The sequence below is a fragment of the Oxyura jamaicensis genome, chromosome 5 (genome assembly GCF_011077185.1).
Source record: "Oxyura jamaicensis isolate SHBP4307 breed ruddy duck chromosome 5, BPBGC_Ojam_1.0, whole genome shotgun sequence".
In the NCBI taxonomy this organism is placed as follows: Eukaryota; Metazoa; Chordata; class Aves; order Anseriformes; family Anatidae; genus Oxyura; species Oxyura jamaicensis.
Genome location: NC_048897.1, coordinates 61604739 through 61629233, shown reverse-complemented (window position 1 = coordinate 61629233; position 24495 = coordinate 61604739). Strand labels below are relative to the sequence as shown.

At 49.7% G+C, this 24495-nt stretch overlaps 1 protein-coding gene across 1 annotated transcript; it reads left to right on the top strand.

Annotated features, from left to right (window-relative positions):
- The first annotated feature begins 2781 nt into the window (after positions 1–2781).
- On the top strand, positions 2782–17067 carry NRIP3 (nuclear receptor interacting protein 3). Its single transcript, XM_035328692.1, has 7 exons — positions 2782–3382; positions 10999–11178; positions 12115–12197; positions 14576–14715; positions 15227–15279; positions 15378–15475; positions 16587–17067. Exons 1-7 carry the CDS (start codon positions 3209–3211, stop codon positions 16600–16602), a joined length of 744 nt encoding a protein of 247 aa, XP_035184583.1. The 5' UTR covers positions 2782–3208; the 3' UTR covers positions 16603–17067.
- The last annotated feature ends 7428 nt before the right edge of the window (positions 17068–24495 follow it).

Here is a 24495-nt window from a genome sequence, read left to right as displayed (position 1 = left end):
ATGGCAGATAAGTGCGGACTGTCCTCTGCCCTGCCTTGGAGGGGGCTTGTGCTACTGTTCAGCACCACCTTCTCGTGCCCCAGTGGCCATATTGAGAGGTCAGGGAGGGCACTATTTCCTCATGTTTTCTCCTTGCAGCAGCTTTGGATGCTGAGAACAAAAGCACCCCTGTCCTCGGCTTTGCTGGGCCAACAGATATCTTGGGCAGAGGGGAGGGCCTGTGAGGCAGCCTTGCCGGTAGCCTCTGGGGCCATTTGCCTTCAGCCTCCAGCATGTGCTGTCTTCAGTGCGTGCTGTCTGTCCGTGCCGGCAGCGGTGAGTAGCACAGCTTAGTGGCAGAGCCATCCTGTCCTGGAAAGCAGGGCCAGCGCCCCCCAGCTTGGAGGGGTTTTGCTCCTTTTGAAGCCTCTTGCTGACATCAGCCTTGATGCTGTGTTGCGCAGAGATGTGTGCACGCTGCTCTGGGGTCAGGAAAGGGCAAGAAAGGTATTTTAGTCAGTTGGGCTTTTCCTGAGTGAGAGGCAATGGTCATGTGCGGACCTGCCTCCAGCGAGCAGGATGAGCGTTTTGCTGAAGTGTGCTCTGGTTCAGAGGCACTGGGAGGGAGCAATCCATAGCCCTGGCTAATCTGTTGCAAGCAAATAACCAACTCAGAAGTTAACCACTGGTTACAAGGTATCCAAACTGAACTACTATTTTACTGTGGATCTTAAGTAGCATGAGCAGATGATAAGCTGCTGCTCCAACTGTCCTCTTTCCCACCATTAGAAATCAGGGTGGGAATTAGGACCTTTATTTCACTTATTACCCTTATTACGGCAGGTTTTCTTCTCATCTGTTGGCATAAGGTGCATTTATAACACACAGTGGAAGTGAAATTGTAATACTCGAACAAAATGCTTGTTTGCTAAATTAATACCCAGCCTGTAGCATTGGAACTGTAGCGTGTGGGCTGCTTTCAATGCTCCACCTGCTCTTGCTGCTTTACTCTTCTTGCCATAAACCAGAGCTGATGGGGCGTTTGCTAGTAAACCAGACAGAGTGCCACTCCACCACGGAGCTTTTATATTACAATCATCTCCTGGTTTCAGTGGAAGTCCTTTGGTTTTCTTGTGTGCTTCGTTCCTTTTGGGAGAGCTCAAATGTAGTCATACATCTTTATTTAATCAGGTGAATAAGTGTCAAATAGTTCCCAAGGTGAAAAATAAGGTGCTTTTGTCCTCTCAGGCATGTTTGCTCATAGTGGAACAATGGTCCCGTTGCATAATGAACCAAGTCAGCACGGGAGAAAAAAATTATATCCCCCTTCAATCTGTCAGCCTCATTATCCTTCTGCACACAGAGCGCTCAGTAAATGCCTGAGTTGGCTCATGCGTAATGGCCTTTTTGTGAGGCTGTGAAATAATGGGCTTGCGTTTTTGTGCATTTTGCACTCTCATCTGATTTTTCCTCTCTGCGAGGTCGTGTGAGGAGGGGCTGAGCACAGCTGGGCCGGCTGTGGCTACAGAGCTCAGGTGCAAATGCCTGTCCACAGCACGTGCCTGCTCTGGCATCAACGCAGCCTGGTTGGTGCTGACATCTGCCCTGCTCCAGGCATGGCTCCGCACCAGCACAGCTCCTGTGTGCCAGCCTGTGGGGGCCACATGGTCCGCGCATTGCTGTCGGTGACCTCCCTGCATGGGTGCTGCTATCAGCCTCCAGTGTCCTCATATTGGCTGAGCTCTAAGGTTAAAATGCATCAAGGTAAAGGAGGAGGCAGCTGGTTCTGCACTGTCTGCACTGGCCCCATTGAGCAAGGGTTGAGGCGAGAAGACAGGGCTGGCTGCAGCTCGCAGATGCTGAGGCCAGATTCTGCCTGGCCCCTTCCCCGCTCAGGGCTTTGCAGCAGCCCCCAGATGAGGAGGAGCTGGTGAGAAGCTGTGGTGTCATGACTTAAAGCCACTCTGCCTGCTTGGCCTTTTCATTAGTTGTAATTTTGTTTAGTTTTGTTTAGTTTTCCACTGTACCTCAGTTCCTGCAAGAAGAATGTCTTTCCCTGGTTGTTTTCAGGGGGACTGGTCTCCTCTCTCTTTCCCCCACCTTAATTTTGGTCTCTTTCTGAAGTCTTTTTCCCTGGGTTCCCCTTTCCTTTCTTGTGCTTGGCTGCCAGGGACAGGAGTGTTTTTCCAAAGCTGGCCAAATGCCGGTGATGTCTCTGTGAGCAGCAAGTGTGAGCCTGGGCTGCATCAGTGGAGAGAGGAAAGTCGCCCTCGGGAGCTGTGGTTCCTCCTGAGAGTTCGAAGTGCCCTGGAAGTCAGGCTTGACATAAAGCCTGGGCTAAGCTCTGCTTTTCTTGTGCATGCTTGCTATCACATCAAAGGTGTCCTTTAGTTTAACAAAACCCAATCCCACATGGGATGTTTCCAGAGCTGTACTGTATCTACTGAGACAGGGCTGTATTTTCTTGTGCAACTTCTCTTTGCAACAAATAGCTTGAAAGGTTCACATGAATGTCTGCTTGCTGAGCTGCAGTGTCTGGGCCCTTCTGAAAAAACAACAACAACAACAACAAAACAAACAACAACAACAAAAAAATTAAAATGTTTCTGGTGAATTCTTGCACCGTGCAGGACCACATTGGTGCTGGGCAGCTGTCATCAGCTGTGATGCTTCAAACACCGGCTTTGGGCCAAAAGGCTGTGCTGCAGAGGCCGCCTGGGAGCTGCGCTGGCTCTCAGGGCTGCTGGCAGCCCTGTCAGAGCACTGGCACTCTCTTTTCTGCTAGTGATGCTGCTGGGGGTTTTGAGAGTCACTGGCGTGTCTGAAGGCTGATGCCTGCCTGCCTTTTTCCTGGATCAAGCCCATTTAAATCAGACTGGTTCCGCTTGTGAGAGTCACCACGCAAGATGTTTCCTTGACTAAGATCGGTTCCAGGCACGGGAGCAGTGCCGGAGGCAGGCGCCTGCGGCTAATCTTGCTTTCAGGAGAGCCAGCGAGGAGGAACAGTGCTCATTATTCCCTTAGAGTGAGCCTGAGCTCACCCGCGTTGTTTGTGCAATGCACTGCAATGAGCCTCACCCCTCCTTTACTACGCGGCGCTGGCTGGAGTACCTGCTGGTCTCCCAACGTCACGAGGCTTCGCTTATAAAGCACAGGCAGTAGATCTTCCCCCTGCTCTGTCTCTCCAAGAGGCGCATCTTTGAGAAGCAAGCTCTACGCAGGCAGAAAGATGTTTTATTCAGGTATTCTGACAGAGCCGAGTAGAAAAGAAGTGGAGATAAGGGAAGCTGCATCTCTCCGCCAGCAGAGGAGGATGAAGCAGGCGGTTCAGTTTATTCACAAGGATTCTGCAGATCTCCTTCCTCTGGATGGGCTGAAGAAACTGGGGACTTCGAAAGATACTGTAAGGTTTATTGTGTTTACTGACAGCAAATGATAAGATTTAAGAAGCTGATAAGGCAGGGTCTTTTTTTTTTTTCCATGCTATTTTACTGTTAAGAGAATGAGTTGGCTGCTTGTGGAAATAAGTAGAAATTGATATAATAATGAGGCTTTTGTATGTAAAGGAAAGGAACTGGAGATATGATGTTATGGATCACATGAGGTTGCTGTTTGCTAGTAGGTGCTTTCACATGTCTGGCACTTACATCTAAGAGCTTTTTTTTTTTTTTTTTCATTTATACAAATGTCAGAAAATTGGATACTGCTTTCTATACAAAAATCCTCTCAGAATCAGAGTAAATCAAAATGGCTTCATATAATACATACATACGTACACGTTTGTGATGCAGATGTGTGCCTAACATGATCACAAAAGATTCAGTGAAGTACAGCCAGCAGTACTTCAAAATATACAGCTGTCAAGATTGGACTTTAAAGGCTTATGCATATCTGGTAATTTTTACAAATAAACTTAATGCTAGGTTTTAAATATATACATATGTAATGAACCATGTGATCCTGCAGCTGACACACAATATCCTCCATTTCTAGGGCTGGAGAGCTCTTTTAAATAATGTGCACAAACGTTTGAGCTTTCTTTATTGGGAAAAAATACTTAAACGTAATAGCAAAAGTTCTAATGTAAGAAGCAAAGTCTAGAAATTATACCTTACTGGGGAAATCTTTTATTTATTTTTTCCCCTCAGTTTTTGCAAAATTCTTGCACTTTGTAAGATTTCGTATTTGCTTTTTTCAATGGTTGATACAGGTTTGTTGAAAAATATCAGTCTATTTTTAGTGAGTTAATTGTGTTCTATCACAGCCTTCCTGCTCTGCTGGCTTAGGGTCAGCTTTGTCTGGGTGAGATAAGTGGAGTGAGCTTGCCGTTCTCTGCATTGTGCACAAAAATGATTTTTTTTTAACATCCCAAATGTTTTGCAGTTTTAGGCAGCCACATCTCTTGGCTGGGGAAAGGCTTGGAAGGAGCTTTGCTAAGTCACCATCAAACTGTGGTTATCTGTTAGGGAGCGACAAAGTGACTTTCAGAGCATGCTGGCATGGTTATCACTGTGATCTGCAGGGACTAAATAACTTGGCATGGCTTGAGTGGGGCAGAAAACCAGGGGTTTCCCCTCTGCCCAGGTGAGGGAGACAACAGGTAGCAGAGACAAGGGTCAATACTGAGACTTCAGCTGAGAGCTGAGGTCCTTTTTCCCACAGCATTGAGGGCCAGGCTTGGCCTCAGCACCGTGGGCAGAGCATGGGGCTCCTCAGCATGCCCCCCAGACACAGAAAAATCACCTGAGGTTTTGTCCTCACTCCCATGCCAGTGGCAGCCGCACGTGCAGCATTGTCTGTTGCTCCCCCGGCAGCCTCTGGAAGGAGGGTCCCCACAGGGGTCCCTCTGCAGGGCTGTGCTAACCCCATGCATGGCCTCTTGCCCCCAGCTGGCCAGGCAGCCTCAGCTCATGTGGTGCAGTGTGGCTGGGGATGGGCTAAGACTTCTGGTGGTGTGTGGGCAGCACTAGGGCGCTCCCTGTTTGCTGGCACCTAGCAGGGACCATCTTTTGGTCTTGGCAAGCCCAAAACCTGCAGCCCGCACCACAGGGCTAGGCCAGGGGCGGCAGCTGCTGTGGTCACAGCAGAGCCCCGGCTTTGGTGTCAGCGCAGAGAGGCACTGCTTCCCATGTGCACTGTGGGGCTCGGAGAGGTGGGGCCCTTGGTGCTCCCTCACCAGCCCTGAGGCGGCACGTGGCTCCTGATCCCCCCCAGGACAAGGAAGGGGCAGAGCATGGTGGAGGAGAGCTGCCTGGCCCCGGCTCCCCTGGCTGCGGCGGGTCTCCAGCCAGGATGGGATGGGAGCCCAGCTGGCGTGGGCTGCCCTGCTGCAAAACCACCTTGTCCCTACACCACAGCAGGGGACAGCTGACACGTGGCCAGGGATCACTTTGGCCACAGCCTCCCGCTTCATGGGACAGATGAGAAGTCCATCAAGAGACAGCACTGGCAAGTGCTCAGGACCATTCCCAGAGCCCCAGAGAAGACACCAGGTCATTCTGCTGCCATGAACTTCACAGCTGTTGCAGTGGGTCATGTCACAGCGACAGAACACGGCCAGCACTGCACAGTGCCAGGGCAGCAGCGAGCACCACCCTGAGAGGACCTACTGAGTCTTCCCAGTGGTGTAGCTGCTCGGGTGCCACAGGAATCCTCCCCGGGAGCAGGAGGTTGTACATCTCTGAGACTGGGGAAGCACAACAGCCTCTGACACGCGTCTTGCTCTGGTGCTGCTTTGGGAAGGTGGGACCCCCCACCTCGGCACAGCCTCGAACAGCATAGATAGGAGGCCCAGGGCATCAGGAGTCCTTGCTCAGGACATCTGCGCATCCTTCTTTTTGAAAAGCCACATGTCTCCTAACAAAGCAGCATACTTACATGTTTAAAATCGTGTGACAGCTGTGCTGACGTAGGTGGAACAGTTTTTGATGTGACTGACATTATTAATGCAGGGTTTCCTGCAGGGGTTTTCCATCAGCCTCAGCAGGAGAAAAGAGGAGATAATGGCTCCTCAGATTTGGGGATGGGTGGTGAGGACAGAGCCTGTCTCCAGGGTGACTGCTTTCAGTGGCAGCTGGCAGTGACTTCTCTTGTTTTGGGGATAAATCCTTTTCCTATTGACTGCATCCCGGGCTGCCCCCCCCGGCGGTGCTGTGTGCATGCAGGGGGGCACATCACAGGGTGCCTGGCCACCTCCAGCTGCTGTGCTCTCACTCCTTTGAAGCCTGTGCTCTCCTGATGATGCCCTGCGTGGGCAGGTTTGTGTTCCCCAGTAAATACTTGTTGTAATTGTCTGTATCAAGCCCCATATTTTTTAGGTTGTTACTCTGGTTTGAACCAAACTCTTCTAGCTCCTTTCTCCCTTTATGTATTTCACTTTCTTTATATAATACGAGACCAAACCATAGCTTACCATGTTGGTTTGACAAACACACAGCTGGGTACATGGTTATGAGCAGGAACTGGGTTTGTTTTGATGCTTTGCTATTAGCCGCCTCTCCAAAGCTCAGGAGACTGGCACAAGATGGTCAGTAGCTGGGATTTGGGCCTCCCAGTGCAGTAACCATGAGCTGTTGCCTGAGGAGGACGCTGTGTGCTGCCCGCTGCCACATCCTCCCTGTGCTCAGCATTGCTCTCACCAGCTCGGGGGGTGCTGCATTTTCCACCAAGCAACGAAGGTTGACGAACCAGGCTCTGACTTGGCACCCATCACAAGCCTTCCACTTGATGCAAGGAATTTCACCCAGGAGAGGCTGTGACTGCCTCTGTGGGGGGAGATGGAGGCGCTGGGGGTGGAAAGATGTGCTGTGAGGCCCTGGTGTCCCCTCCAGCAGCACTGCTGGGTGCTGCAGCAGGCGGGCCGGGGTGCTGGGGCTCTGCTGCCCTGCAGATTCTCTGTTCCCTGGAGGGGGGAAGCACTTTGTGCCCTTCCCACCAGATTGGCACAGCACCAAATTCCCTCGCTGCTCTTTGTGCATCACATCCTTGATTTGTCTGGATTTGGTTTATGGGGTGAAAATCCACTGGCAGCAGTGCACAGAGGCAAAATGGAGATGACCATGAGGGAGTGTGCCCAATCTTGTGTATTTCCTGTGGGGCTGCAGGTGGGGAAATGCAGGCTTGGCTTCCAAACAGAGCGCTGGGGACGGGTGGCCCAGCAACTCACAACCTGGGGAGAGGGAAAGGCAAGGAACATCAGAAGAAAATATGGGCAGGAAAAGTTGCTTTTCTAGTATCTTGTGTAATTTATTTTGCTGCCACACTACGCTGAGTTTTTCCTCACTGCCCTTTCAACATGTGTAGGTTATTTACTGATTTACAGCCCATCTGCTTTTTGTCCAAGAGGCACTAGCTAATTCTGACACCGGAGATTTCTGCCTTCCCACGGAGCTTAGCAGAAGCTGGTAGCTTCCTCCTCGCTTGGGGGGAAAGCACAGAGGCCGCAGGCCCCAGGGCCAGGCACACAGATTTACCTATGTGCGAGGCAAGTGTCTGAGCCCTCCTGATCATCAGCAGTGATCCAGTTGATTTCAAGCACGGACATCATGATTCAGCTGACCCAGATAGTCGCCTCCTTTTAGGGTGAGTGTTAAATGGTGATTAATTGGTGTTGACAAAGGCTCCATTGCCTAAAGTGGGACCTCGGAGATGCACCTCCCAGGCAGGTGTCTACGTTTTGATCCCCAAACCTGCACACCGAATATTGGGCTTTGGAGGAGGCAAAAGCCTGTGCAGCATGGCACACCCTTCAGGGCATGACAGCTGCCTGCAGGAGGTCCCCTACTGCTGGGAGAACGGGGTACCTGCTCCAGGTCAGGCTGTGCAAGAGCCTCAGCGCTACGTGCACTTTCTTGTTCGGAGACCTGACTGCTGCCTGGACACACAGGGCGTGCAGGTGAGCAGAAGGCATCTCTTGTCCCATGACTTGATGCTCAAGAAGAGGCTGCTGATAGAATTTGAATGAGGGATGCAAAGAAGAGAGAGAATGTGGTTATTTCATGGGAGGAGCTCTGTTGGTATTTTAAAACCTTCCCCCCCACTATCTAGGCACAAAAGAGAGGGTGAACCTTGTGAGATTGGTTAGGGACAGGGAGGAGCTGGCATCTGCCCTGACTTTCAGCTCTCACCTGAGAGAGGCTGTTGTGACAGGTCTTGTTATCCCCTGATCTAGAGGCTAATATAGTGAGAAACCTGCCAGGGAAATGCAGACTGGGAGCTGCGGTGTGTACTTGTGTATCAGTTAGAGAGGAAGAGAACGGACTGATTATTTGCATTTTTGACAGACAGTGGTAAATAGGTTCAGCAATACCTGGTGTCTCCATTCATTTCTTCTAGTTTTCTACTTCGACTTTTTTAGAAAATTGCAGGTTTTTGCACAGTCTCAGGGATGGAAAGGGAGATATTTTATGAAAAAAAGGCTTGTTTGGAATGTCCATTTTTCTGAACAGTAGCAGGATTATTTATTTTTTCTTTTGCTATTGCAATTTAATAGTAGGAAAGACTATTTTTTTCCACTTGCATGGTGGTATGTAACATTTTATTCTCTTATAAAACTCCCATCAGTTTTGTGTGATGTGTAGAAAGACAGTACCCAATAACCTGGATTACTGTGCACATTGGTCCTGACTGTTCTGCCAACCTGAGCTGAAGAGAGAGCACTGCTGGTTTCCAGATCCCTCACTGAAGAGGTTTTCCCAATTTCCCTTCCATAAATGGTCTGCTTGCAGTTTTCCAGCAAAATGTGCGTTTGCAAATGTCCCCTAGCACATTATCTGTTTACCAAGTATGTATCCATCGCTTGAGTCATCTCTCTGACTAACATCCCTCACTCTGTTGCACACGAGAGTCGAGAAATACAAGTTAAAGCAAACTAATGAATAGTCTGAGACAGAATGGTGCTACGGGGAACCTTTCAACCCCCTTTTGCCAGATTATTTATGTACCGGAGCACAAGTAAGCAACATTTGCCAACACTTGTCTCCTCCCTCCCCACGCCCCCAAAGGCAGGATGCGCTGCAGCTTCTGAAAGAAGGAGCATCAGTAAGAGATGGTCCTGTGTGGGTTGGTAAAGGTTTGCTGAATGCTAGATTTTTTTCATTATGGTTATGGATCCCATTATGGTTATGGATCCCATATAGGAGTCATAAAACCAGGGCCTGAGAAAACCCATACATGTAACTGATTAATGATCTGTAGGTGAACTTGTAGTGAATTTTTTTTTTTTTAGGTTGAAACCAAGGATAGATGACAGCCAAACTAGCAATGATGAGTGCAAAGGTGACTTACTCTTCTCCAGGGTGTCCTTTCAAAGAGCTTTGGCAATGTAATTTAGGCCAGGCACATCGGGAGTGCCTCCTGACTGTTCTGGTTTATGACCGACCACACAGAAATTCCTGTCGGTCCTAGATACAGTGGACCGGGGCTGGCTGTGAGTTAGTGACCAGTATATGATAGGCAGACTTCCATCCAGCTGGGAACTTCATCTATTTTTCTCCAGCCCACCCCCGTTTGTTGTTTGATGCTGTGAAGCATGTATTACCCTTTACATTTGCCTGCCACACAGTCCTTCCAACGTGTGTCTGTGTGCCAGGCAAGTGTAAAGGCTAATCGAGATGTGCCATCTACTGTCTTGCATTTTTGCTTGGATGTGGAGCCTTCAAGGTGATGACAGTGCTAATTGTGCTCCTATTGCTTCCACCCCCTGTAAGAGAGCACTCGCTTCTGAATCGCTTTCCCCATCCCTCACCATGGGGTCTGTACCATTAATAGTGGAGCAAGTCTGCCTACCTTTGGTTAGGTAATGCTGGTTCCTGCAGTTTAGTCTCATGGATCCTGTTGGGAGAACGGCAGTTCACCAGTGCAGTGATGGATCTTTCTTACTGCATGAAGGAGGTGGCGTATTTTAGAATCTGATTTTTCCCTGTCCCTGGGAGCACAGCCACGTTCTCTCCTTTGCCCAGGATGTGCTCTCAGGTGTGCCAGCCAGACACAGCACCTGCAGCCGAAAATGATTGTGACATTTTACTTCAAGTGACAAGTTGTATGCAGAAGAACACTGAAAAGTGTGGGGAAAAAAGGAGACTACGTGTCCCAGTGGCCACTGATATCTACTGTGTATACCTGGTTTTATTACTCACGTCCAGCTGAACTGCCAATGCTCTGCCTAAAGCAGGACGTGAAGTACCAACACGGCTTCAGTTATTTTAGGATGATGCCAAGTTGCATTAGCCTTCTGTAAGTGCAGTTATTTAACATCTTGTCCAGAATATTTTTAAAGATGAGGCATTTTATGCGAGGCTGCATGCTGACTAGCTTGGAGGACTACAGCACAAGGTTTTCAAAATTATCCCAGTCGTGCTGGTAATCCCTTCAGAACTAGGGGTTTGCTGCTTTAGATGCCTTTGCAGACACATGAGTGTATTTAATATGAATGCAAGAAATCCAAGAATGAGACAGTAAAAAGCTCTTACTGCAGACAAACTAAATTCACAAGAAAAGGTCGGGGGGCAGGGAGGGGAAGCTTAGCCAGGCAGAGAAATGAGCAGATAATCAAGTAGAGTCATTTCACCTCCAGCAGCATGTGTGCATCCATCCATGACTAGCATTAAATATAAAAAGGCTTTTGGGAAAGCAGTCGGAGGAGATAGGGAGAGGCAACATGCTTCTCACAGAGAAAATGGAAATGACACAGAAAGCGAGAAGCAGCCATACAGTGCATGGGGACTTGTAGGGGTAAACTTACCTCAGGTGGTGTTACCACTCCCTCTCCTCTCCTTTCTCTCCCATGGCATGACACCTAGGACTTGTCCCACTTACCTTAGCTACAAATGGACGAATACATGCAGTCTGGAGATCAGGGGAAATTTTCCAGTCATCCTGAGAGAAGACTTCGGGGCAGCCCTCCCATGAGATCAGTGCTGGCCCAGGGGCACCAAAGGATCGTGCAGCAGGCTGGCAGTGCGTGTCACTTTGTAGCTTTCCACTGACTTCACCCTGCTCTCTTTTTGTGTTTCCTTAAAGCAACCACACAATATCCTGCAGAGACGCTTAATGGAGACAAATTTATCAAAGCTGCGAAGCAGCCGGGGCAGCTGGTCTCCGAAGAGTGACATCTCAGCACAGACCAATAAGCTGAATCAAACCAAACTGGGCAGCTCAAGGAAAGTGGAGGATGAGGAGCTCATAGTGGTGAGCTGCCAGGTAATATTCCACAGCCTTCTGTTTTTTTTTTTTTTTTTTTTTTTTTTTTTTTTCCCCTCTCCAGATTTTGTTTTTGACAGCCTCACACAATGTTCTTGTTTTCCTTGTTTCTTGATTAGGGATGTTAGCTTAAGGCATTATTTTGACAAAACCCTGTTTAGTTCTAGAAGAAAAAAGCAGTCATTTTCAGCAGTGAAATAAAAACCTATTGCTATTTAGCAGCCATCTCCGCCTACGTGAGTAATGGCACCAGCTCTGCATCAGCAGAGCTTCGCAGCAGCCTTAGAGGGGGATGCGTACAGCTCATGTGTTGCCCAGGGCTGCACTGCTCTGGTGCCCTCACAGCCCTGGGGCTGCCATGGCATGAACACCCAAATATCACAGAGAAAGCTGGTCTGATGGAAGCCTTCCCTTGGACATCAGGCTGTAGAGAGTAGCAAGGCTGGGGGAGCACACTGAAACGCTGAGGAGTTGTCAAATCTCTGGCAAATCCCTGTGCTCACAGCCTGTCTGTTTTCCTTAAGTGCCATCCATCTTTCCTTTCCCCTAAAGTAATTCCACATTTCTTCTCTTACCCCATACTCTCATTTTTCTTGCTCCTAAGCATCCTCTCATACCACGCAGCAGGTCTAGCAGCTAATCTCACCTACAGGGTGCCGAGGAGATGCCAACCCCTCAGTACCCAGCACCACGTTATTTAGTAGCCCCAGCTTTTTCAAAAAGCAGTTTAACAGCTGGCTCCCAGGTACCGGGATGGACGAGGTGATGTGGTAAGGCTGGTGCTCCTGCGGGTCTTGTGCATGTGGTAGAGCGTGCCCTGAGACACAGCTTGGAGGGGACAAGGAAGGTATGGGCAGGTGTAAGGGAAACACTGGTGCTTCTGCGTTCCTCCTTCCCTCCCACATGTTGTCTCCCATCTCTGCTTGCTCCTCACAGTGCGCCGGGAAGGAGCTGAAGGCCGTGGTGGACACCGGCTCGCAGCACAACCTGATGTCGTCCGCCTGCTTGGACAGGCTGGGGTAAATGTCCGCTCCGGTGGGCTGGGCTTTGTTCTGCGGAAACGCGTGGCGCCTGGCAGTGCTTCGTGGGGCTGGGGCTTTGCTTCCAAGTGGCGCTGGTCAAGATGAAAGGCGGTGCTTTGGCTGAGCACTTGAATTTTTTCAGCGCCTGTTTGTCGTTGTGTTTCTGGTGAAACACAAATTGTCTCTTGCCTTCAGTGTCCTTGGAGGAAAGTGAAGTCCCCAGAGCCCAGCTCAGCTCTGTGGGGCTGCACTGCAGAGCATGGACCTTGCTGCTGGCTGCATTTACTCCAGCGCAGGTTATAAAGCATCTGTTCGGTGATGTACAGGTGCGTGCTCTAAAGGAGGTGTCCGGCGCTACTTGCAATAGCAGACTGCTCCCTGCTGAAGGGAAGGGAAATAGATGTTAAAGAACTGACTGAGCCATTCAAAGCAAAACCCCTGCTGATCTCTGGGGAATGGAATCAGGCATCCGTTCACAGGGCATCAAGGAGCTTTTGGCCATGAATTCCTATGCAGGCACTGCTTTTTATTGCGAACTTGCAACAATTATGCAAGAACTACTACTACAAACTGTGAAGCAACTCAGCCTAGTTCATGGATTATAACAGTGTGTGTGGAGGGGTTTCATCCTGCAAGGTATTACACTGGCTGCTCAACACGTCCTAGCTGCAGTGTCCTAGTGACAGTCTGTATGCTGCCCATGTCACACATGCTGGTCCTGTGCATTTTTTTCTGCAACACTGCTCAGCTTCAGGAACCATGCCTAGGGACTGACCCTGGCAGGACCCGGCTCGAGCTGGCAGGCACCAGCAGGACTGCCTTTCCACCGGCTTCTTGCAGCTCCCTTGCTGTTTGTGTTTGCAGTGACAAAAGCTAAAGCCAGATTAACCAAGCAGCTTAAAAAACGGGGCTTTGATGCCCGGCTTTTTCTGCCTTCTCCGTGGTAGGCCCTGTGCAACAACAGGCACTGCTCTGGCACGTTTTACTTCAAAGCAGTCCAGTGCATGTGGCAATGATAAAACATCAGTTTTGTTTAAATTCAGCCCTGGAAAGCAGTGGGGAAGAGACTTGCTGAGCGTGCTTGTTCCTGCTGGGGCTGAAGGGCCTCGTAGGATGCTCTGCCGAATGCTGCTGCCCGCAGGTCAGGCTCGGGGGCTCTGGGGTTGGGTTCCTGCTGCCCCTTTTGGGGTCTCGGCAGAATGCATGTGCCTGGGGCACAGGCTTTTTAAAAATCTGTGTGTTGTCATTGTGCCTTTTGAGGTCTTTCTCTTGCCTTTAAGGATAGCTCTCAGGTCCCTGCAGTGCAAGAAACCATCCTCGGGTGTAGGACTGAACAGCAAGGCTGTGCTTGGGGCTTATGGAGGGGAACAGCGACACAAGCCTGCACGTCTTCCCTCAAGTTGCTAAAGAAGCCGCTGGGAAATGCCTACCCCAGAACAGTTCTGGGGCAGAACGAGCCAGCTCAGGGTCAAGGAGCTAATAAACTTCTTGATGTGCTCCTGACAGCATTTTCAAGGCCAGTCTCTAAGTAAAGAGTCAGAGGGGATCCAGACTGTTCTCTTTGCTTCCTCTCCTGGTCTTTGTACTTGTGCTGAATGATGTGGGCAATCCTAACCTCAGCACGGGCATCTCTGCCTCTTTGAATAGACGAAAATAAATCCGGCTTTTACCTGAAAGAGACATTACTGCCTGGCTGGTTTTCCATTAGATTCTAGTTCACTTTAAAAGATGTATTAAAGCTAAATAATTAATCAGCATTGTCAGAATAGTTCTTGGAGTACAGGCAGAAGAAATTACTGTACTTGAGATATTTGTGGCACCTTTTTTTCTTTTCTCGGGCTGAATGTGATTTATATGTCACAGCTTCCTCTGAAGAGAGCCAGCAGTAGTGTCTGCTAATAAGCAAGCATTGCACACATTGCCCTAGCTGTAAGGCATGGAGACAAAATGTTGTTATCTCAGCTGATGGAAGTCAACGTAGAGCATCACTTGCTTCCTCCAACACTAAATTAGAAGCAATTTTAGATCAGGAGCTTTCTAAGTCTTGGGGAAATGTAGAACAAAAGATTCCTCAGGTAAAAAGAACTCACAAGTCGTGAGTTACCTTCAGAGTTCACTTCAAACAAGGCCTGACTCAACCCCATGGCTGCATCTTGGGATTGTGCTATGAACTGAAGTGGGTATGAGCTGCTGACTACACACAGAGCATCACAGAAAACCTGCCAAGAAAGCAGCTTCTGTTAGCAGCCTGGTAATATGAACAAGCTAAGAGCACTTCAAGTCTGAGTACCCTTCAAATGCAGAAATGCAGTTTGCTCCTTCCCGGATGGGCTGAACTGTGGCTGTTTGATGTCAGAAGTGTTTTCAACATGCAGGTTAAAGGAACACCTTGAAGCACTTCCCAGTGAGGAGGAGACAATTTCATTACCACACAACGAGAGGGTCATCGGCCAAATTGACCATCTGGTCCTGACAGTGGGAGCGGTCCGCGTGGAGTGCGCTGCGCTCGTCGTGGGTGAGTGCTCCTCCGATGCTTTGGGTGTGAGCTCCACTGGGGGTACCCTGAGGGAAGGCTTTGAAACTCCATGAAACACATGAAAATTCAAATGGAGTTACTTCTGTTCTTGATATTGTGTCACATTAATTCCTGGATTGATACTCTGGGCTGAATGCTCACGTGCAGACCGGCCACAGCAAGTTGGAGGGAGGCTGGCCACGGACCTTGACCTCCATGGTCTGTGCTCAGCCGTTTGGCTGGGCAGTGGGTGCGGGAGGGAGGGAGGGAGGATCTGCTCAGCTGGGCTGTGCTGATAGATAGCATCAAGCTTGCTCTCAGCCCTGTCGGTGGCATGTCCGTGTCTCCCTTGCCTTTCCTCATTTACCTATGTTCCCCTCCAGAGTAATTCAGTCCCTTCATAGCTTGGGTTTTGTTTAGCAGAGCAGCCATCAAGGAAGGCTGTAGGTACTTTACAGGAAGCCATGGGAGATCATTTGAATGCATAAATCCAAATGTTCCTGTTTTTCAGAAGACAATGAGAAATCCTTCTCCTTTGGCCTGCAGACTCTGAAATCCCTGAAGGTAAAAGTTTTCTTGTAGGGCTTTTACCCATGCTGGAGAAGCTGGGACCATGTGAATTGCAACTTTCCCTCTTACATGAAGACGTTTATTCTTTACAGTGTGTCATAAACATGGAGAAGCACCATCTTGTTCTGGGGAAGACGGACAGGGAAGAAATCCCATTCGTGGACAGCATCGGCGCTGGGATGGGAGAGCAGTAAGTTTGCTGTGCAGCGGGGCTGCGTGGGGCTGCTGGCGGGCAGTGCCACGCGGCCGGGCTGCACGGGGGCAGGCAGACCCTTACTGCAGGTGAGATGGAGCTCAGTGGCACAAGCAGAAACTGTTTTTGTTGACTCGTTGAGTTTTGAAGCAGAGCCCCTGGATTTTTCAGAAGCCTTTTTCAGCTTCTGCTTTTTCTCTGGTAAACGTTGCACAGTAAGGGGGATGTCTGCAAAAATCATGCTTAGGGAAATACCTCAGAAAATGTACTGAGGTCATTAGGAGGACTCCTTGAGCATTGCTTTTTGAGAGCATTCCCAAACAAACATTTTTCTGGAAAATATTTGCAAAGTAAGGCAAACAAATCCACATGACTCTTTTTAAAAGTGAGGGAGAGAGAGATCCTGCCTGGAGATAATGGCGTTGCCTCTTCTTCCTGCTTTGACCTTGGCTGCTGTTGCTCCTTCAGTTTTAAATCCCCACAGGAAGACAGTGCTGCCCGCTCTGGTACTTCCTTAATGCATGCAGTAACTCCCTGATGTGTCCTGGGGGCAAATGTTTGCTGACAGCATGAGAAAACATCTTCAGCAAATTACGTAGGGCTGTACCTTCTCTAGCTGCCCATCGTGACCAACCACAGTTATTTCAGAAGCCCTCAAGGGGCCTGGGCAAGGGGCCAAGTGGCTCAGGGGCCTACTCTAAGCAAAGGGGGGTCCTGGGTGACCCAGACATCAGGTATGTGATGGATGGGCGCAAATATGGGCACTTGATGGCTGGCTGGGCACCTCTCTGTTACCCTGCAGCACGCTCCCCTGGGGACGGGAGCGCACAGGCAGCCCATGACACCCGCTGTCCATGGCACGTGCTCCTGCCGCAGGGCTTGTTGCCAGCACAGGAGGGACATGGTGCCCTGCACAGCACCACAGGGACAAGGCGCTGCAGGGTGAAACACGGGCTGTTTTCCCTGTCTCCTTTGAAATACAAATGAGAGAGGCTTCTTGTAGCTCTGCCACAACTGCAGCTATGAATTATTTCTTGCTACTGCGTTCAAGGCTATATTTTTTTCCATGTAACTATTCCAATTAAATACATTTTCCTTCCTGTTTCAGCACTTCGGAGGCATAAAGAGAAACTGAAATGCTGTCCCTACACAAGAGCTTGACATCAAAGAAATTCTGTGCAGCTGTTCGAGATGAAACAGCAACGCACTGCTTTGAAAACATTTATACTAGGCTACGGCTTAAGTATAGCTAAATGAAATCTGTTCAGTAGCCAGTAACTTAGAGATATTGTCATGTTTATCTATGGGTTTTGAGAAACAAACGTGTGCTTATTTTCTGGACTTTTCTATATAGTGTTCTCTTTATTACGAACAGTTGGGAAAACCTTATGAATTTCTTCTGATGAGAAAAATAATTTTTATAGTGGCCTCATAAGAGTAATTGTATTTAGCTGTGATTAGAGGCTATCAGAATGAAATTTTTATTAATGATTTTTCCAGAAGCTAAGCATTTATATGCACTTAATTGATATTGCCACATTAAAATGGCCATTACCAGGAAGTTACTCAGAGTAAAATAACAACACTAATACCATCTACGAATTACAGTTCATCCTGTTAGCCATAGTATTGTTGCTGTGTAATTGGGGACGCAACTGCTGGCTTGATGAGAAAGAGCAATTACAAAATGATTCATGGGTTAGGCTCCCCCTTGGGTGGCGTGGCGGCAGCACAGAATGGGCGGTCGAAAGGGCTCCCAGGCTGACCTTCACAGCCGCCTGCTCGCCGTGGGAGGCGTCCTCCGGCAAGTGGTGCCAGGGCTCACCCTCTCCAGGAAAGTCCCCAGAGAGCTCTTGGCTGTCTCCCTAGAGGGAATAGGCAGGAAAATTAATCACTATATTGTGCCAAAAAGAAACAAATGAGCGCACAATTGTATTGTCGGGTATGAGAGCAGACATAGAGCCTTATTGCTCTATTAGGAATCACATGCCCTCAGAGCACCCTTGCTTTTCCCCTGCTGCCAGGACTGGTCCCTTGGCTCTGCACCAGCAGCACCGGGGCTCCGTACCTGTGTGGGGGTTGGACTCCGGTTGTATTTAATGATGCTGTCAGGAATGCCACAATTTTTTATCTATTTACAAATCACCGGGGATTTAAAGTACAACACTAACCTTGTCCACCCTCAGGGCAAGTGGGAATTTTCAGTGGGATAAGCACCTCATTTGGCATTGCTATCCTGGAGCAGCAAGGTTTCAACTTCACATGCTGCTTGCTTGCAGACCAGAACAAATGTACGGTACTGCGTGGAGGAACCTGACCTTGTACAAAAGCAGCTTTCTAGATTGTTAAAAGCTAATTGGAATTAATTAGTCATCTGCTGAAGGGGCATCTTTGAAATTCAGAGTAATACCCTTGTGATGTTCTGTACCCACTGATTTAGAATCACAGAACTGTAGGGGTTAGAAGGGACCTCAAGAGATCATCGGGTCCAGCCTCCCTGACAAAGCAGGTTCCTTAGAGCAGGCTGCCCAGGTAGGCGTCCAGACGGGCCTTGAATATCTCCAGAGAAGGAGACCCCACAGCCTCCCTGGGCAGCCTGTTCCAGTGCTCCGTCACCCTCACCGTGAAGAAGTTCTTTCGCATGTTGGTGCGGAACTTCCTGGGCTCGATTTTGTGGCCATTGCCCCTTGTCCTGTGCCCACAAAGCACTGAAAAGAGGTTGGCCAAATCCCTCTGTCTCCCACACTTAAGATACTTGTAAACATTGGTAAGATCCCCTCTCAGTCTTCTCTTCTCCAGGCTGAACAGACCCAGGTCTCTCAGCCTTTCCTCACAGGGGAGATGCTCCAGGCCCCGTATCATCTTTGCGGCCCTCCGCTGCACTCTTCCCAGGAGATCCCTGTCTTTTTTGTGCCGGGGAGCCCAGAACTGGACACAGTACTCCAGGTGAGGCCTGACCAGGGCAGAGTAGAGGGGGAGGATCACCTCCCTTGACCTGCTGGCCACGCTCCTTTTAATGCACGGCAGGATCCCGTTGGCCCTCTTGGCCACGAGGGCACACTGCTGGCTCATGATGCCGGATGGCAAGCCCACGGCAGCCAGGTTTGCAATAGCCAGCGGTGAGCTGTGGGAGAGCAGCTCCTGCAGCATGTGCCTGAGCACGAGGTCTGGAGCCCGGCCTGTGCGCCAGTTTTAGCCCATGCTCAGTGACCCAGCTTATGCCTGCAATGGTGTCAAAGCTGGAGCTTTATTTCCTGCAGTGGGCTTGAACCTCTTTGCGATACTGAGTATTACTATCAAATCTGGAGTATCTGAATTTTGAGCTATTTTCTATTTTGGTGTTAAGTTTCAGTGCTTTCTCTACATATAGTATTTTATATAATACAGCTATATGTATATACATACAGGGTTGAGCTGCCTAGAGCAGTCCCACTGATGTGTTGTAGAGAGATTTCACTAAATATGAAATATATTTGATTATTTTATAAGCTATGAGTTTGGTATTTTGGTACTTCTTTCTGTGCTTATTGCTGTGCTAAATGTCAAATTAAATCTAAATAAAGTTTAATTGTTATTGCTGTTTATTTCCTTGTATCCTGGATATGCCAATTACTTGTTTTCAGTGCACTTATCTACTGAGAATAGGAGTTCATTTAAATCTTTACCCTGATGGGGCTCTACGGTGCTTTTGTGATTGTCAGGAATTGATTTCACGCTGTACAGAGACTGGCAGCTGAGACGCACTAAGTAAGCAGGCTAAATGGCACGCAGCATGCTCGTGGTAAAATGCGAGCATTTGGAATCGCAGCCGTTTATTACTGTGCATCTCCCTCCTAAGGGATGCATGAAAGCCAGCTTGTGCTGTTTGAGATTTGCCCTTTGAAAAGATGAGATTGCTTCTGCCATGTTTATCTAGCTCACTGGGGCAGTACAAGCCGGTTTAGTGGAATATGGATGAGCCTAAACTTTATGAGACCAGGAAACGGAAGCGATCAGAGCAGAAGACACCGGGTCAGTCACGGTGCCTCTCTGAGTGCCAGGTTCCAGGTTCCCTGGGTGCTTGCTCCTGCTCACCTTCAGTACCCGTGAGGCAACCTCTCCCCTGCTGCCTCGTGGTGAGGGGCCGGGAGCAGAGAAGAGGGCAGTGCCTGGGATGAGATGGACTCAGGAGATGAAAAGTCATTTGTGAGGGAATGTTATGAGAAGCCCCTGGGGCAGAGGGTTTTGTAGCTGCCCAGGACCCTGTGCCAGGCAGCTGGGAGACTCATGCATGGCCAGGTCACATTGCTGGGACTCTGCAGCAGGGCAGAATGCAAGCCCTCCCTCCCATTGTTGCCCTAGCCCCTGGGAGGGGATGGGGCTGACAAGGGAAAGGAAGATGTGCAGCGTGAGCTGCAGGGCAGCTGTTTTGCTTTGTGGGGCTCCAGGTGTGCAGACAGGCCTGCCCCTTGCCCCAGGGCTGGTGAGCAGCTGCAGCTCTGCCATGGCTGTTCGCTAGGACCATGTCATTTCCCCACCACTCCGTGCCTCCCCTTATGCCCCCAGGCACCAACAGGCCTCCCCAGCCCTATGCTGAGTGTCCCCCGGCTGCTAGGGCTGAATCCTGCCTGCAGTCCTTGAGAAAAGGGCTGTGCCAGGAGGGGGGATGGAGGTCGGGAGCCAAGAGGCCAAGCTCTAGCTCTCAGTGCCAAGAGGAGCTGCATGTGTCGCAGAGCAGTGTTGCTGGGTCACAGGGCAGCAGCTCAGATCTCTGCAGCCATGTAAATAAGCATTTCTTTCATAAAATACCTTTCTGTTTGTGTTGCCAGAAGTAGCCCCCTTCTTAATTGAAGACTGTTTTTGCAGTGCTCTGGAGAAGCATCAGTCCCCTTATGCTACAACCTGGACATTAAAAGCAGGAAAAAAAATCTTTTTTGAGGAAATTGATAGGAAGGGGCATTATCAAATGGCTTGTGCCACAGCTAGCAGATGCTGTCACACTGTAACTACCTTCCAGGTAAGGCCAAGTACGATGTGCTCCCTGAGCAGCCTAAGGGAAAATGGCCAAGGCCAATTGCTCCTTGGCCAAAGGGCTCCACAATGCTGGTGCTCACCTGATGCTTCTAAACATTTTCCATGGAGATAAATCTCTGCTTCTCTCCGTTATCTCCCAGGCTGGTGGTGGCCCGAAGGCCGGCATAGGAAGGAGCACGCGTCTGTGCAGGGCTGCCAGCACCACACGTGCACCTGGGAGACTGGCGAGGGGCGGTGGGACAAACGCCTCGCTCCTTCGCCCTGCACTCCCTTCCTCGCCGTGTCAGTGCAGAGCAGGTACGGTGCCCAGCACCCAGCTTAATACTTTCTGGCCTGGCTGCACCACACAGCGCTACGGAGAGCGATGCCTGGGATGCTGCTGTAGCACGTCCTGTGATCGCAGTGGAAACGCTGCGGGTGCTGCTGGAGCCAGCCCTACAGTAACATTATTCACAGGCGTTTTATATCCTGCTGAGCTCCACCAACAGATTCTTTTTTGTAGCCTCTGCCAGCAGAACAGCCGATGAGCCGAAACCTGCCGGGGTGTTTCTCCACAACTATCTGCAGGGTAATCTGTTATCTAACAGTTCTCTGGGGAGGCCCTTTTTATAGGCTTTTCTATTATTGTTTTGCTGATGATAATGTGATGCTCAACATGTTGTGAAAACAAAGCTGATTTGAGTGTCTCAGAAGCAAATAACCAGATGACATTTCAACACAAACATATGTCTTAGGGCTGTACTTTGCTTGGTTTGTTTTATGGGGCGAGCATCAGTTTAGGTCTATGTTCTTTATCACCTGCTGGCTTAAAAGGTGGAGGGATAGCACTGGGTTTCTGTCAGGTGAAAGGCCCTGAAACACCAGGGCTCACATGGGATACACTGGTTTCTAATTCCAGTATGAAAGACTGGCTAACTTCAGCTTCACATATTTTGCGCACCACTGTTTGGCTTTTCACCTTTATTTTTTTTTTCACCTTTCCCTCGAAAGCCGGTTCCTGGTTCCTGACAGGCAGTATTGCTTCCCGATTTCCGCAGTCAACCCTGGGCTGTGCAGCAATGGTGCTAGTGCAGCCATGTGCTGATCCCTTCCTCCTCTATTAATAACTACATTGCTGATGAAAGATTAAGCCTCTTAGAGACAACGCTGTAGGTATCGGTGACATTTCACTAGAGATGGTATTGCTGAAAAGGCAATTGATTTAATGATTTTGTTACTAGAGTGGTGCTGCCACTTCCCCAGGATGAGACTTCATCGTTCTCAAAGTGGGAGTGAAAGCAGTCAATAACCTAAAAATACCGTGAGTTCAGAAATAACAGGATGTCACACCAGCAGGGGAACCAGTTGGGGAACGCTCCTGAGTCTTCCTTTTTTAATGTGGCAGGATGGGTATCTGGGTTTCGTGAGAGCCACCCACCAGGATACGCAGCTGAACTCTCCAGAAAACCACCTTGGCTCACACAAGAGAAAGGTGTGAAGATGCACGCTCATTAAACGTAACCCCCCCCAGGCACCCTAGAAAGAGGTGTCATGTCTGCAGGAGCCCTTTTCAGCCCTGCACACATCACCTCTGCTGCTCATGCATTCCCATGTGTGAGACCTGGACCCAGGCAGCTGCAACCCCTCCGTGCTCTACCGAACCAGCGGGCACAAGGGGCCGCTGGCGGCAGCCCCTAACCGCAGTGCACAACTGGCCACTGCATTTCCCAGGCTGTGCCGGCTGGAGAGCATCTTAATGGCAATGCCGTTAGTGGAAATGGGCTGCTGAAGTGAAATAGCCATACTGAGAATGATGTTCTCATGAGAAAAGAAAAAAAATGTTACTAGAAACTCCAGTCCTCTGTTCCTCCACAAAGAGCAAGGGCAGTTACCAGGCCCTCAACAGCTGGAAAACACACCGACTCATGGGGAACACACGAACTCGAGGCCAAGCAGGCTCCATGTGAGAAACTGTGCCACAGCAGGCAGCTCTGGCTATTCATTTAAAAAATATATACATTTGGGAGTGAATCACCAGTCTTCCCTGCGTCAAAAAATGTTTCAAACCACCTGAGCAAAGTGAAGTCTGTCATGAATGCACTGGGCCTAGTGACCTGCTTTTATTCAGGCCAGCAGGGATCAGGACACTGTAGAAATGGTCAGGATTTTGTTGGTGTGGAGAGAGCAGGAGAACTACCCTGTGCAGGGGTGGAGAGGGAAGGAAAACGCCTTAAAGGGGGGCAAAACATGACTTAAAGCTGGTGCAACAGGGAAACAGGTCTTGATGGTGCGGGTGAGTGTGACTCTGGTAAAGCAGGGCTGCTGTGCACTGTGCCCCTTTGGCATGCTGGTTCAGTGCGTTTAAAGAATAAATCTGTGGATTTTAAACTCCTTACTCATCGAGAGCTTCTCGACTGGAAGCATCATGATGCCTCTTGGTTTAGGCTTCCGTGACATAATTAGGGTTGACTTTTCAGGCTTACAGAAGGCAAAAATGAGATTTTGTTCCTCCAGAAGGAGACGGCCATGTCGTTTTAAGAACAAATTACATATGAAGGCTAATGAGCTTGATATTTACAGTTTAGCATTTCCCTAGATAAATTTGTTCCAAGTGAGATCACATTTTGTTGTAAGGAAGCTTCTGCATAGCAGCCCTGTCTGCCTATTGCTTTGTGTGCTGTGCCGTGAAGGTCATGAGCCACTTTCCAGAGTCCTGTACAGTGCCTTCCAATTAAGTAATGAGGGAAGCAAAGATCATGCATAGGGGTTAGCTGTGAGGGCTGAGCCGCCTCTCAGTGGGCTCTTTGTGGCCCAGGTCAATGTTTTCACAGCCGGGAAAAGCCTCGTGGGGGCGGCTCCTGGGGGAGTTTGCTGCAGAGCACCGCTTTCGCCAGGGGAAATGCTGTTGTCTGCTCAGCGCAGAGGAGCTCTGGAAAGGTCACGCTAACAAGGGGAAGGACACCACGCAGGCAAGGAGTTTATTTCCTCCTCCAGGGTTAAAGCCTGGCTAAATAACTTGCTGCCTGCCCGTGCTGTGGGCACAGGCCGTGGCTGACAGGCTGGGGGAAGGACAGGGGGCGGGATGTGGCCATCAGCTGTGTGCCCTGCTGCAGGAGCTCCCACACCGCCTGTGCTACGCCTGTGCTACGAAGGTGGCGTGGGGCTGCACGGCACAGCAGGGCAGCACGTGCCATTCCCCAGGGGCAGGCAGATGAAGAGAGAAAGGCAAGGCTTGGTTTGATAGGGGGTGGCTGTTTCTCTTCAGTGTTATTTGGGTGACACTTACCTCTCCGCAATCTCCCCCCTCTCCTGCTAGGCTCGTTTCCCACCCTGAGGAGCGGCCCCTGGCAGGAGAGCATCTGACACCTGTGGTGGGCTTCCCGTGCAAGTGCCACCATCCTGAGAACTCCAGCCAAAGACGCTATCGAGGTGTCAGCATGGTGCCAGAGAAGGTTGGACCATGACCCAGCATGGGGAGGGCACCAGCATAAGCGGATTAACTGACTTGGTTAGGGCTGCTCCTGCTCAGTGAGAGAAGCAGAGCTCACAGCTCTGCCACACAGCCTCTGCATGGTCACCTTGCAGCTTTTCCTTCCTGTGCTATTGGAAATCCAAGCACTGTCTACGTAGTTATCATAAAAAGGGAAAAGGGGTTCACTTGTACCTATTCAGAGAGCAACCGAATACAGCTCAATAAAACCCACCTGGGGAAAGTACCATGTAATGAATCCCCACAGCCTGAACAGAGGAGGATTAATAGGATGCTTTCATTCAAAAATTGTATTAGAGCATGCTGATTTCTTTGAGCCTGCATCAGCTCCCTGTGCTTCCGCTCACTGCCATCCTGAATTGAATTAAGGTGATCCAGATGCATCCTATTGCTTTAGGAGAGAACGTGTCTAATTGCTTTCCTGAGCGTCACAGGTAACTCAGGCAAGACAGGCCAGATACAGGAAGTTTAAAGCCAAATCCGCAGTGATGCGAACTGCCACATCACTCTGTCACAGCCACTCTGAAGCCAGGGG